This window comes from Heteronotia binoei, chromosome 20 (assembly GCF_032191835.1).
Source record: "Heteronotia binoei isolate CCM8104 ecotype False Entrance Well chromosome 20, APGP_CSIRO_Hbin_v1, whole genome shotgun sequence".
NCBI lineage: Eukaryota > Metazoa > Chordata > Lepidosauria > Squamata > Gekkonidae > Heteronotia > Heteronotia binoei.
Window position 1 is genome coordinate 13,122,550 of NC_083242.1, and position 15,601 is coordinate 13,138,150.

At 45.4% G+C, this 15,601-nt stretch overlaps 1 protein-coding gene across 1 annotated transcript in view; it reads left to right on the forward strand.

The window, feature by feature from the left end:
- LOC132588594 (dynein axonemal assembly factor 8-like) overlaps positions 1 to 15,601 on the forward strand; it is a 97,804-nt gene that overhangs the window by 22,247 nt on the left and 59,956 nt on the right. Inside the window, exon 7 of the mRNA XM_060261026.1 lies at positions 6,935 to 6,997. Coding sequence (XP_060117009.1) covers positions 6,935 to 6,997 — 63 coding nt within the window. The remainder of the gene's footprint in view (positions 1 to 6,934; positions 6,998 to 15,601) is intronic.

Genomic DNA, 15,601 nt, shown 5'->3' on the forward strand with positions numbered 1-15,601 from the left:
TTGTGAGCTGCTGCATCAATTAGCTTGCTCTGGGGCCATTACTCCTGAGCTACGGCAAAACTTTTTGAGCTGGAGGCTAAAAAACTGTAAGCTAGATCACACTGTCAGCTTGAAGGGAACACTGCTTGGCAGTCTCACCCAAAAGCAAGGAACCCTGTGACCTAGTGTGAGCTAGCCTGTTCTGGGGCCATTACTCCTGAGCTAAGGCTAAGCTTTTTGAGCTGGAGGCTAAAAAACTGTGAACTAACTCACACTAACTCAGCTTAGAGGGAACACTACTCGGCAGTCTCACCCAAAAGCATGGAACCCTGGCAGCAATTCACTGCCAGGTTTCCTTGTGTTTGGGTGAGACTGCCAAGCAGTGTTCCTTCTAAGCTGAGTTAGTGTGAGCTAGCTCACAGGTTTTTAGCCTCTGGCTCACACATTTTTTTGTTTGTTTTAGCTCAGGAAAAATCGCCCCAGAGCTAACTACTTTATGCAGTAGCTCAGAACTTTAATGCCAGTAGTTCACAAAGTAGACGTTTTGCTCATAAGACTCCACAGCTTAGAGGGAGTATTGCTGCCAAGTAGGAAGGACTAAGAGAACAGCTTTCTGGGGATCAACTTTGAGCACCCAGGAAGGCAGGCAAGCCATCGTGTTTTGCACTCATAGGACATTTGGGTCTGAGCGGGGGGTGGGAGGGTGGGCCAGAACTAACCTTTGGCTGAGGGTCTCTCAGCACCTCTGCCTTCCGTTGAAAAGCCCTGGAGACCTGATAGGCAGTAGGTTCAGGGCAGATGTGAAAAAGCACTTCTTCATTCAATGCCTCCATAACTTATGAAAGTGATTGTCGTAAGATGGCCCCTGGATTGGGAGATGAAAGCCAGTTTGGTGTAGTGGTTAAGTGCACAGACTTTTCTCCGGTGGTCTGGACAGTGGGTCGGTCCGACTACTGGGTATAGGCTCCTCCTCCTCGTCACAGGGTCGGGTGCTCCAATCGATCCGGAGGGGGAGTGGCCTATACCACCCAGGACGCGCCAGTTTTTCTCCCGGCCCTGCACGAGGCAGGACGGTTTTTCTCCAGGCGCTTGCTGAGGAGCGCAGAAGATCCGGATTATTGAAATAAAACACAGACCGGAAGCGTTGGGATCGGTCCCAACAACGCCGGTGGCGGCAGTCTGCAGGGTTTACTCACAAGTAGACCTTGAGCGAGCGGCAGACGCCCGCAGCACTTCGTTCCCTCACAGACCAGAAGCGTTGGGATCGGTCCCAACAACGCCGGTGGCGGCAGTCTGCAGGGTCTACTCGCGAGTAGACCTTGAGCAAGCGGCAGACGCCCGCAGCGCTTCGTTCCCTCACAGAACGGAAGCGTTGGGATGGGTCCCAACAACGCCGGTGGCGGCAGTCTGCAGGGTCTACTCGCGAGTAGACCTTGAGCGAGCGGCAGACGCCTGCAGCGCTTCGTTCCCTCGCAGACGCGATTGGAACCAAGCGGGAAGGAAAGAGAGGAGGCAAGCGGAGCGGCAGCGCGGTAAGTCACCCTACAGCAATAGGGCTGCGCGCGGATCCACGGGGCTTCAGAAGGGTCCCCATGCTGCCTGCGTTGTCTCTCCTTCGGACGGCCTAGTCGTGTAGACTTGGCAAAGGAGTGAGAGAGAGAGGCCTCTGAGGGGGTTTGTTCCTGACTGGAAGGCAAGATACACAAAAGCCCGTTAGAGGGCGCAACGGAGGCATTCTGTCCTCCATTTGAGCCTTTCCCGCTTCTTTTTAGTTGCATTTGCCTTTCCTTCCCTTATAGGGACGTGAAAAGCAACAAAATGGCGACTAGCTCTCACAGCAACTCACCCAGCGAATTTGATCTACCTCTTCTGTCAGGGGCTCTGACTCCTCAACAGGAGGCTCAGAATCCTGACCTCACAGGAGAGCATGCCAAGTCAAATTTAGTCCTTTGGCTTAAGAAAGAGCTGCTAAAAGAGTTGGGACAGGACCTTTGTCAGCAGCTGGACTCCCCTGCTTCCCTACAGCCAAAAAGGAAGGATGGAAGGAAAAGGGGCAGAGATACTAGTCCCAGTGGCACTATGGAAGGACGCTCTAAGATCAAGCCTCCTTTGGGTTTGGACTCCCCCCTCCTGAGCTCAGCTGAGGAATCAGAAGACTGAGCAGTCAGATAAGGAGGAGGGTGCACTGTCAGACGAGGAGGAGCAGACTGACACTGTTCAATCTAGGCTCTTTCCTTCTGAATACTATTCAAAATTGCTTCCCAAAGTACTGAGGACCCTCAACTTTGTACCCACTCCTAAAGAAAATGAGGAGTTGGATCCTGATCTCCCCACAGGTTCAGGGGAGATGATGCCAAAATTGAGCAGCGCTCAGACAGGGGTTCCTTTGCCTGCGGCCTTTTTTGCCCTGGTCAAGGAGGAATGGGAACGTCCGACTAAGCCTAAAGCAAACCAACAGATTCTCTCCAAACTTTATTCTCTTATTCTACAGGTTACTAAGAGATTAAAGTTACCAACAGTGGATGACCCTGTAACTAGCCTGATTTCCAATTCGGTCCTTCCTATGGACGCAGATGGTTTACCCAGAGATCCATGCGATAGGAGGATTGAGCAAGCTTTACGCAAAGAGTTTGAAGCGACATCTTGGGCCATCAAGGCAGCCACTACGTCTTCATTGTTTGCCAGAGCAATGTGCACGTGGTCTAATAACTTGGCAGCAGCAGACAGTGGAGTTCCTAAGAAGTTCAAGGACGAGCAAAAAAAAAAAAAAAAAAAGATTGCTTTATCCGCTGCCTTCGTGGCAGATAGTTCATTAGACACCATGCAACTGGCGGCCAGAGCCATGGCATGTGGGGTAGCTGCCAGACGCAACATTTGGTTGCGTAATTGGGAGGTAGACACTGCAGCCCAGGCCAGGGTGGCAGCGGTGCCTTTTAAAGGAACCTTGTTGTTCGGGGAGGGTCTAGATAGATACCTCATTGAGAACAAGGATAAAAAGAAGGTTTTACCTTCCAAGAGTAAAGAGTCGAAACAGAGGAAGTCCTTTCCTTCCTTTCGAGATTCGAAGAAACCATCCAGACCAGGTCCCTTTCGTCCCTTCAGAGGGAAGTGGCAGCAGAAGGGGCGTGATCCCAAACCATACTATTCTGGGAAGTCAGATCAGGGTTCCAAAAATCCCTCCAAGAAAGGAGGATCCCAGTGACTATGCCTCTCACCAGCCGACAAACAAAATAGGGGGTCGTCTTTCCCTTTTCACAGACATCTGGAACCAGTCAATCCAGGACAAGTGGGTTTTAGAAGTAGTGGAACAAGGTTACGCCTTGGAATTCCACTCTCTTCCCCCCAACCATTTTCGAGGGGTTCCCCGGAAAAAAGATTTATCTACTCACAGAGCAATGTTGTCGGCCATTCAGCACTTGGTGAATATAGGGGCAGTGGAGGCCGTCCCGGTACTTCAACAGGGTTTGGGGGTCTATTCGGTGATATTTTTAGTTCCAAAAAAGAGCGGGGAGTTCAGAACCATCCTGGATCTGAAATGGCTCAACAAGTTCATCCTGACAAGACATTTCAAGATGGAGACAGCCGTTTGGTCTGAAGTCTTCGCCCTGGGTATTCACAAAAATTCTGGTGACCCTGGTGGCGGAGCTGAGATTGCAGGGTGTGGCCCTATTTCCTTACCTGGACGACATTCTGGTGAAGGCAGGGTCCCACCAGCAATGCCTGAAGGGCATGCAGCAGACAGTGACCATGTTGCGCTCTCACGGCTTCGTGGTGAACCTAGAGAAGAGCAATCTTCTTCCCTCTCAGAGGCTAGTGCATCTGGGAGTGGAAATAGATACAAAGGTGGACAGAGTCTTCTTAACCCCAGAGAGACGGGAGAAGTTGTGCCTCCTTCTGCAAGGGGTGTTACAGCAACCGAAGGTGTCAGTCATGAAGTTAGCACAAGTCTTAAGGATGATGGTATCCTTTCAGGATCTACTGTCTTGGGCCAGATTCCACACTCGTTCCCCACAATTTTTTCTGCGGCCTTTTCAGGAGATTATAGGGAACAAAATTCCCAAACTGGTGACATTACCGTTAGAGGTGACGTCCCAGTTACAGTGGTGGTTGAACCCGGGTCTTTTCAGTCCAGGTTACCCGCTTCGCGAACCTCAGAGGGTTTGCATTACTACAGATGCCAGTTTATGGGGTTGGGGGGCTCACTCACAGGATCAAATGATCCAGGGTCAGTGGGAGCCTCACGAGATGAAGTGCAGTATCAACTTCCTGGAACTCAGGGCGATCCGGTTAGGGTTGCAAGGGTTGCAGGCAGTTCTGAGGGGTCACCATGTCCTGCTGAAAACGGACAACTCAACCGCCAAAGCATATGTAAATCGACAGGGAGGAACCAAGGTGAAATCCCTTCATGCCGAGGCGAAGGTTCTCTTCGAGTGGGCCGAAGTCAATCTCCTGTCAATCAAAGCGGTGCATGTTCCAGGGAAGGACAATCGGCTAGCGGATTGGCTCAGCAGACGCTGGCTGGACCAAACAGAATGGAGGTTACACAGGGACACCTTCAGTCTAATAGTGGACAGGTACTGACCAGTGTCGGTGGACTTGTGTGCCACGGCAGAAAATTGTCAAGTGGACAGGTTCTTTGCCAAGGTCAGAGACACAAGGGCAGAAGGAACCGATGCCCTCAGCGCTGCATGGCCGACGGGACTAGTGTATGCCTTCCCGCCCCTTCCTCTATTACCCAGGGTGTTACAGAGGGTGGTGGAACTAAGGGCGGAGATGGTGTTGGTGGCCCCCTTCTGGCCGAGATGGTCATGGTTCCAGGAGCTTCTGAGGTTGTCTATTCAGCCTCCTTGGCGGCTGCCGGGGAAGGACGACCTTCTGACACAGGGCAACATGTCTCACCCTCAACCAGACATGTTGCAATTGACAGTTTGGAGGCTGAGCGGTTGCAGCTCAAGGAACTAGGTTATAGCACCAGAGTGGTGGACACTATGTTGGCATAGCGTAAGTGTTCCACTAATAGGATATACAATACCACCTGGAAGGTTTTTGCTTCGTGGTCTACCTTACGGGGGTGGGATCCGATGAAGGTGAAGGTAAATGGTATTCTAGGTTTTCTTCAGGAAGGGGCAGACAAGGGGCTTTCTACCAGCACGCTACGGCATCAGGTGGCGGCCATATCGTCTATACAGGGGGTGCGGGGGCGTAAATCCTTGTCAGCGCATCCGCATATTAAACGGTTCCTAAAGGGTGTTGCTCTCCTTAAGCCCCCACAGGTACATAGATTCCCCTCGTGGAAGTTGAATATAGTACTGAATGCCTTGTGTGGGTGTCCCTTCGAACCTATGGCTTCCTGTGGACTGAAGGAACTGACTCTAAAAACAATTTTTCTAGTGGGTATCACTACAGCACGGAGAGTGTCTGAATTAAGGGCCCTGTCGGTTGACAAGGAGCTTTGTGTTTTCCATAATGAAAAGGTGGTACTGAGACCAGACCCATCTTTCATTCCTAAAGTTAATTCTGTTTTTCATAGGTCCCAGGAGTTGGTTCTTCCAAATTTTTGTCCCAATCCCCAGTCTCCCAAGGAAAGGGAGCTGCACTGTTTAGATGTTAGGAGGGCACTTAGTTTTTACATTAATCGCACAAAAGACTGGAGGAAGTCTGATGCATTGTTTGTTTCGTTTAGCAAGAAGTCGCAGGGACGACAGGTCTCCACTTCCTCCCTTAGCAGGTGGCTACGGGAGTGCATTGTTTTGGCTTACAAGGCCCAAGGTCAAACCCCTCCAGATGGGATCACGGCCCATTCTCTAAGGGGTGCTGCAACATCAGCTGTGTACCGGTCTTTTCTGTCCTTAGAAGCTGTGTGTAAGGCAGCGACTTGGAAATCGGTACATACCTTTACCAGACACTATTAAGGTGGATAAATGGGCTTCAGCGGAGGCGGCCTTTGGGAGGCGTGTGCTGCAGCACGCACTCTAAACAGGGAAGCCGGTCCCGCCCGGGGATGTTCAGCTTTGTTACGTCCCAGTAGTCGGACCGACCCACTGTCCAGACCACCGGAGAACGGAAGATTGGTATCACTTACCGTGAAGCTTCCTTCTCGGTGGACTGGCAGTGGGTCGGTCCGGCCCGCCCGTTGAAGTTGAGCGGCTTCCTGGGTTTTGGAGATGGATTCTGGAGCAATGGTGCTTTCCCTGCGGGGAGGATATTACCTTTGCTTTGCTTGACAATGACTTTTTCTTTCAATCTGCCATTTTGTATGGTGTGTTGAACTGTGATAAACTAATCTTCTCATTTATTCGTTTCTGTACGTGAATGGGGAGGTGGTGAAAATTTTTATTATTAGGGGGATGCGGCTTGGATACAACTGGCGCGTCCTGGGTGGTATAGGCCACTCCCCCTCCGGATCGATTGGAGCACCCGACCCTGTGACGAGGAGGAGGAGCCTATACCCAGTAGTCGGACCGACCCACTGCCAGTCCACCGAGAAGGAAGCTTCACGGTAAGTGATACCAATCTTCCGTTATCTGTGGGAACTGGGTTTGATTCCCCGCTCATTCGCATGCACCTGCTGGAATGGTCTTGGGTCAGCCATAGCTCTCACAGGAGTTAGTCTTTGAAAGGGCAGCTGCTGTGAGAGCTCTCCCAGCCCCACCTACCTCACAGGGTGTCTCTTGTGGGGGAGGAAAGTAAAGGAGATTGTAAGCCACTCTGAGATTCAAAGTGGAGGGTGGGGTATAAATCCAATATCATCTTCTTCTTCTCTGGGAAGCTATTAGCCATCTTAAGGAATTGAGGCCCTCGTCTGACTCAGACATAAGTGGCAGGGACCCAGGAGCAGTGTGGTGCCATTGCTGTTTTCGCTGCTAGCTGAACAGCATAGTCCACCCGATAGCCACTGTAGTTGTTTTGCCATCCCCTACTTATTCCTGATAACCCTGTCGCTGTTGCTTTGCAGATCCCAAATGCCGTTCTGCCCTGAAATACTTGCCGCCTCCTGCCAGGCACTCCAAGCCCAAAGGTATGTCCTGCGGTCATACAATGTTAGCCCCTAAGATGTTAGATTCACTGGTGTGGTATAGATTCACTAGTGTGGAATCTCTGTCATGCAGCAGAGTGCACTAGGCTTATACGTAGCAGATGCGTCTTGGTATTGTGAGTGCTAGCAAAGCAACGGAGTTACACAGAGTCACTTCTCAGTTTCAAATTAACAAGAGTCCTTTATTCAGGGAACTACGTTGTAGATAGTATAGACTGAGAGATAGAAATAGAACCTAATCTAACTAGCTGTGATGGATGCAGATGGAGAATGCATGTCCTGCATCCATGGTGCCAAAGATGGAGGCTGCTCTGTCTGTCTGTCTGTGAGGAAGAAAGTCTTGTCCCTAAGGATAGCATTCTACTTCAAAGGGATAGTATCAGATAGCAGGAAGGAAAGGACATCCTTTATGTTCCTGACCCCTTCTAGCTATCTAAATCTCTGGTGCCATCTCTGAGGCAGGAGACAGCACATAGTCCTCCACTTCCAACACAGAAAGAGTTTCTTTCCATTGTACATGGAGACAGTGTTGGAAAGTTTCCCCTTTGACATAGCTCATCACCCAATCAATAAGCTTGGACTGCCCCTGGTATTGCCCTACATTCTGTAGAACACCTTGCTATCATAGTTATTAGTAATCTTCTTTATCTGTAGTGCCATATAAAAGATAGGATGGCTTGGAACATAAAACAAGTGAATGCCAAGACCATTGCCCCAAGGAACTTACAATCTGAATTTTAATAGGAGGGGAAGAAAGAGAAAAACTAGTTATTGGACTGATAAGTAAAAACATAGCAAGCTTAGCCAAGAGGGCAGCAGAACTTCTCCCCCACTTCAGATCTTCAGAAAAGAGGGCAATCCTAAACCTTTGCAAAGCATCAGCCCGTTCCCAGCTAAGGCTCTCTGCTTCCCTCTCCCTCTCCCTGCAAGAATCTGCAGTGCTCTCTCTTCACTGGCTTCTGTCCCCTTTTTTTTTCACTTGAGGTGACCTCCTTCAGGCACTGATAAACAGTTGGAGAGAGCCATTTTCCAGCAATTACGGCCCATTAAGGGTACATTTGCAGCCATTCAGATACCGTACCATTCTTCTGTTGAGTGGTGTGCTCCCCTCCCCTTAACTAAGCTGCCTTCCTTCACTCTTTGGTAGGAAGTCTGAATTGAGCCAATGTTTGCAACTGCAACCCCCCCTAAGCTTTACCTGCTGACCCCCCCCCCCCCAAACACACAAATGCATTCACAATTCTTTTGCAGGGGATGCGGCTCGGAAAAGCAGCGCAGAGTCACTGTTCCACTTCATGCAAGCTGGTAAGGAACCTCTCTGCTTTGGTAGCTGTGGGAGTGGGGGAGGTAGATTGGTCAAAATGTAAGTCAAGGGTTCTCAGTCTTTCCCCACCCCCTTTAATTATTTTATTAAATGTTTAAAGCACATACAAATAACCATATATAAAGTACAATCAACTTCATAAATATAAACAGTACAGATCATAGAAGGGGTACAGTGTTATTGACAACAATTAGACATAAGAACATTAGAGAAGCCATGTTGGATCAGGCCAATGGCTCATCCAGTCCAACGTGCTGTGTCACACAGGGGCCAAAAAAACCAGGTGCCATCAGGAGGTCCACCAGTGGGGCCAGGACACCAGAAGCCCTTCCTCTGTTGCCTCCCCAAGCACCAAGAATACAGAGCATCACTGCCCCAGACAGAGTTCCATCAATACCCTGTGGCTAATAGCCACTGATAGACCTTTTGCTCCATGTTTATCCGACCCCAAATATCTAATCAAGATTTTACCAGGGTGTAGATCTTATGAAGCTTCTACTATATTGCCTCGCAGACTTAAAAATTTAATCAATCCGGGTGACTCCAATTTGCAAGGATGGTTTTGTTATCTCCAAGGTGCTGAATCACAAGGAACCACCTAGCTACAAATTTATTTTGCCAATTGTATCAACATGATTCCATCCATCCACCGTTTTTTTCCAACCCATCCTCAATTCGGGGTCCTCAGTCTTGTTATGCCTGTGGGCCCTCCTGGAACTTTGGTAATGGAACTTGGGTACCATCACAAAATGGCTGCCATGGGGTGCTGGGCCGATCCCAAAGATGCTTGGAGGTTGCAAACCAGGCATGCTGCTGGGGAAGAGGAAGCTGTTTCCAAACAGGACCCAACGGTGATGCCTTTTGGGTTCTTCTAAAGCACCTCCTGCTCAGCGAGGTGGAAGAAAGCCCGGACTGGCTCATTGCTTTGGAGAAGAAGCCAACGGGCACCAGGAAATCCTTGGAGGGTGGGGTCAATGCTGTGACAGCAGGGGTAATTCATTAAAGAGCACTATAATTAGAAGCCAAGGCTAGCCCGATTTCATCAGATCTTAAAAGCTAAGCAGAGTCGGCCATGGTTAGTACTTGGTTGGGAGACCACCATGGAAGATCAGGGCTGCTACACAGAGGCAGACAACGGCCAGCTACCCCTATTTGTCTCTCTTCTGACTTGGATGGCCCGGGCTAGCCCAATCTCACCAGATCTCAGGAGCTAAGCAGGGTCAGCCTTGGTTAGTGCTTCAGTGGGAGACCTCCAAGGAAGTCAAAGGCAGACAACAGCCAACCACTCCTGTTTGTCTCTTCTCTGACTTGGATGGCCTGGGCTAGCCCAGTCTCACCAGAACTCGGAAGCTAAGCAGGGTCAGCCTTAGTTAGTACTTGGATGGGAGACCTCCAAGGAAATCCAGGGTGGCTACGCAGAGGCAGGCAATGGCAAACTGCCTCTGAACATCTCTTGCCTTGAAAACCCTACGGGGTTGCCAGCTTTGATTTGACAGCATTTTCCACTCTAACAATAATGGAAGTGGGGAGACATATATATATATCCAAACCTCCCCGTCTCCATCTGAAATTAGTTCTTTGGGAGGTACCATTTACTGTAAACCATGCCCATGGCTGAGCACTAAACGCAGGTTTCTGGAACAGAGTATCCAGAGACACAACGTATCGATCAATGTCAATTTTTTAGGTTTCAGCATCGCACTCAGGACATCGATAAGCAGAAAGATGGGTCACACAGAAGAAACTCCAGCTTCAGCTGGAATCAGTGTACGGAGCAAGTGTGGTATAGTGGTTAGATTGACAGACTTGGATCTGCAAATCCTGTGCTCGGTTGCACACTTCAGACATGAAATTCACTGGGTGACCTCAGACCAGGCATTCTCTCTCAGCTTAACCTACTTTTCAGGGTTGTTGTGAGGATAAAGAAGAGGAGAGGAGAGCAAATAAACCTGGAAAATATTTGGCCTGGCAATTGAAGAAAAAGAGAGAAAGTAAAATTATTAATACAATTGTGGCTGATGGAAGAGAGATGGTAGATCAAGAAGGAATAAAGAGAGAATTTTTTAAATATTATGCTAAACTATTTAAAGGTGTTAAAGTAAAGAAGGAAAAGATGGAAGCGTTTTTGCAGAAGATTAAAATAGCACCCTTAACTGATTATATGGAAAAAGTTTTGAATGATCCAATTGAAAAAATAGAAATTGAAGTAGTGATTAATGCAATGAAAATTGGAAAGGCACCTGGACCAGATGGATTTATGGCAAAAAATTTTAAAACGTTTAAAGAAGAATTAATACCAAAACTTCAAAAATTAATGAATGTGATAAGAATAAATGGGAAAATACCAAATACATGGAAGGAAGCAGTAATTTCGTTGATTCCAAAGGAAGATAGAGATATCACTAATGTAAAGAACTATAGACCAATCTCATTATTAAACAATGATTATAAGTTATACACAAGAATCTTAGCAGAACGACTTAAACAATATCTAATAAACTTTATAAAGGAAGACCAAGCAGGTTTTCTCCCTAAAAGGCAAATAAGAGACAATATTAGAACTGTTGTAAATATTGTAGAATACTATGAAAGACATCCAGAGAAGGAAGTTGCATTATTCTTTGCGGACGCAGAGAAAGCTGTTGATAATTTGAATTGGGACTTTATGTTTGCAGTAATGGAGAAAATAAAGTTGGGGGAAAATTTTATAAGAATGATAAAAGCAATTTATGCTGAACAACGTGCAAGGTTATGTATAAATGCAGATCTTACAGAAGAAATGACAATCAGCAAAGGTACAAGGCAAGGTTGTCCGCTTTCACCATTGTTGTTTATAATGACTTTTGAAATCTTATTGCTGCAAATACAAGATGATGAAGAAATTGAAGAAACAAGAATTAAAGGATTTTCCTATAAATATAGAGCACTTGCAGATGATATAATCTGCCTCCGTTCCTGAGGACTGGAAGGTAGCAAATGTCACCCCCATCTTTAAAAAGGGTTCCAGAGGAGATCCGGGAAATTACAGGCCAGTCAGTCTGACTTCAATACCGGGAAAGTTGGTAGAAAGCATTATCAAGGACAGAATGAGTAGGCACATTGATGAACACGGGTTATTGGGGAAGACTCAGCATGGGTTCTGTAAGGGAAGATCTTGCCTCACTAACCTGTTACATTTCTTTGAGGGGGTGAACAAACATGTGGACAAAGGAGACCCGATAGATGTTGTTTACCTTGACTTCCAGAAAGCTTTTGAGAAAGTTCCTCATCAAAGACTCCTTAGAAAGCTTGAGAGTCATGGAGTAAAAGGACAGGTCCTCTTGTGGATCAAAAACTGGCTGAGTAATAGGAAGCAGAGAGTGAGTATAAATGGGCAGTCTTCGCAGTGAAGGACGGTAAGCAGTGGGGTACCGCAGGGCTCGGTACTGGGTCCCATGCTCTTTAACTTGTTCATAAATGTTTTAGAGTTGGGAGTGAGCAGTGAAGTGGCCAAGTTTGCGGATGACACTAAATTGTTCAGGGTGGTGAGAACCAGAGAGGATTGTGAGGAACTCCAAAGGGATCTGTTGAGGCTGGGTGAGTGGGTGTCAATGTGGCAGATGCGGTTCAATGTGGCCAAGTGCAAAGTAATGCACATTGGGGCCAAGAATCCCAGCTACAAATACAAGTTGATGGGGTGTGAACTGGCAGAGACTGACCATGAGAGAGATCTTGGGGTCATAATGCCCCTGTATAAATCGATGGTGCGGTCTCATTTGGAGTACTGTGTGCAGTTCTGGTCGCCGCACCTGAAAAAGGATATTATAGCATTGGAGAAAGTCCAGAGAAGGGCAACTAGAATGATTAAAGGGCTGGAGCACTTTCCCTATGAAGAAAGGTTGAAACACTTGGGACTCTTTAGCTTGGAGAAACGTCGACTGCGGGGTGACATGATAGAGGTTTACAAGATAATGCATGGGATGGAGAAAGTAGAGAAAGAAGTACTTTTCTCCCTTTCTCACCATACAAGAACTCGTGGGCATTCGATGAAATTGCTGAGCAGACAGGTTAAAACGGATAAAAGGAAGTACTTCTTCACCCAAAGGGTGATTAACATGTGGAATTCACTGCCACAGGAGGTGGTGGCGGCCACAAGTATAGCCACCTTCAAGAAGGGTTTAGATAAAAATATGGAGCACAGGTCCATCAGTGGCTATTAGCCACAGTGTATGTGTGTATATAAAATTCTTTGCCACTGTGTGACACAGAGTGTTGGACTTGGTGGGCCGTTGGCCTGATCCAACATGGCTTCTCTTATGTTCTTATGTGGTAGATAATTCACTGAAAATGGCAAGACAGTGTGCGTTTGCAATAAAAAAGGCCAATGCTTTGCTGAGAATTATTAGGAAGGGAATTGAAAACAAATCAGCCAGTATCATAATGCCCCTGTATAAATTGATGGTGCGGTCTCATTTGGAGTACTGTGTGCAGGTCGCCGCACCTCAAAAAGGATATTATAGCATTGGAAAAAGTCCAGAAAAGGGCAACTAGAATGATTAAAGGGCTGGAACACTTTCCCTATGAAGAAAGGTTGAAACACTTGGGACTCTTTAGCTTGGAGAAACGTCGACTGCGGGGTGACATGATAGAGGTTTACAAGATAATGCATGGGATGGAGAAAGTAGAGAAAGAAGTACTTTTCTCCCTTTCTCACCATACAAGAACTCGTGGGCATTCGATGAAATTGCTGAGCAGACAGGTTAAAACGGATAAAAGGAAGTACTTCTTCACCCAAAGGGTGATTAACATGTGGAATTCACTGCCACAGGAGGTGGTGGCAGCTACAAGCATAGCCAGCTTCAAGAGGGGTTTAGATAAAAATATGGAGCAGAGGTCCATCAGTGGCTATTAGCCACAGTGTGTGTGTGTATATATACATATATATACACATACATACATATATATATACATATATATGTATATAAATTATATATATATATATATAAATTTATATATATATATAAATTTTTTTGCCACTGTGTGACACAGAGTGTTGGACTGGATGGGCCATTGGCCTGATCTAACATGGCTTCTCTTATGTTCTTATGTTCTTAATGTTTATAAATGAAAATCCTATGCAAGTAACACCTTTGTTGTTAGCCAAAATACAAGATTTTGGAAAATTGGCGGGACTTTATGTTAATAAAGAAAAGTCAAAAATTTTGTGTAAAAATATGCAAGTAAGTAAACAAAAGGAATTACAGAGATTAAAGGGATGTGAAGTTACCCCTAAAGTAAAATATTTGGGCGTGGAAATAACAATGAAGAATATTGATCTGTTTAAAAACAATTATGAAAAGTTATGGCATAAAGTGGACGAAGATATGATAAAATGGAACAAGCTTAATTTGTCATTGCTTGGTAGAATAGCTGCAATTAAGATGAACATTTTGCCGAGAATAATGTATTTGTTTCAAACTATTCCGATTTTGAAAGACAGTAAACAATTTAATAAATGGCAAAGAAAGATTTCAGAATTTGTATGGGCTGGGGAAAAAACAAGGATTAAAATGAAAGTTTTAACAGATGCTAAAGAAAGAGGAGGATTTCAACTACCCAATAAAAGATTGGGTGACACTGTTGAATAAAAAACTTTTAATGTTGGAAGGTCATGGAAATAAATTTGGCTGGCATGCTTATATGTACTATGGAAAGAAAAAGTTGGATGGTTTTTTTTCTCACCATTATATAAGAAATAATCTACTAAATATTTGGATGAAGTACAAGAAATATGGCAATGAGAGAAAACCACTATGGATAGTGCCAGCAGAAGTAATAAGAATAACAGCTGAGACAGGAGAGGAAAAAGGGATGTCATATAATCAATTACTAAAAATACAAAGTGGTAAAATAGAATTGAAAACTGCTGAAGAGTTGAATAATAAGTTTGATTGGTTTCAAATGCAACAAATAAAAAGTTTGGTGGAAAGCGATGTTAAAACTGAAGGAATAAGACGAGAACAAACAGAAATGGAAAAAGTTCTGCTTGGAGATAATGAAAAATTAATTTCGAAAATCTATAAGTTACTTTTAAAATGGCCTACGGAAGATGAAGTAGTGAAATCTCAAATGATTAAGTGGGCAATTAATGTAAATAAAGAATACAGATGGACACATGGGAATATTTGTGGAAGAACTCTATGAAACTCTCAACGTGTCAGAGTATTAAAGAAAATTGTTTTAAGATGATGTACAGATGGTATATGACTCCTAAAAAGTTGGCAAAGATGAACAATAAGATGCCAGATAGATGTTGGAAATGTGAAAAACATGAAGGTTCTTTCTACCATATGTGGTGGACTTGTGAAAGAGCGAAAAAGTATTGGCAGATGATTCAACAAGAGATTTCTAAGATCTTGGGATACGAATTTAACAAAGTTGCAGAGACTTCTGTTGGGATTACAAATGGAAAAATTTCCAAAAGAAGATAGAACTTTAATCTGGTACTTGCTTTCAGCTGCTAGGACATTGTATGCGCAGTTGTGAAAGCAAGAAAAAATACCAGAGAAATGGGATTGGATTATAAAAGTTATGACATGGAGTGAAATGGACAAGTTAACAAGAACCTTAAGAGACTATGATTTAGAAGTATTTAAGATGGAGTGGAAAAAGTTCAGAAGATATGTAGAAAAAGAGTGGAAAATAAAAGGACATTGGATAATTTTTGATAATGACTAAGTATAAGAGGAAGGAGGATATTAATTTTGGTTCTTATTAATTAAGGGTACCTTTAATATTAAGATTTTAAGTATATAACACCAGTGGGGGTCAAGTAACGGGGGGAGGGGTGGGTAGAAAGTAATATATGGGATAGATAAAAAAAGTAATTATTAATGATGTAAGAAATTGAAATTTATTACTATATGTTACTATTAAAATTGTTTGAAACACAAGAAGAGGAGAGGAGAATGATGTATGCTGCCATTTGAGTCTTAGAGGCAAATGGGGATAAAAATGGGAGAAACACATAAATAACAATGCCGGAGAAGGAGGAGGAGGAGAAGAAAAAGAGTTGGATGTATATCCCACCCTTCACTCGGAGTCTCAGAGCAGCTTACAATCTCCTTCCCTCCCGCTGCCCACAGCAGACACCCTCTGAGGCAGATGGGGCTGAGAAAGCTCTGAGAGAACTGCTCTTGAGAGAACAGCTCTGAAAGAACTGTGATTGACTCAATGTCACCCAGATGGCTGCATGAGGAGGAGTGGAGAATCAAACCCGGTTC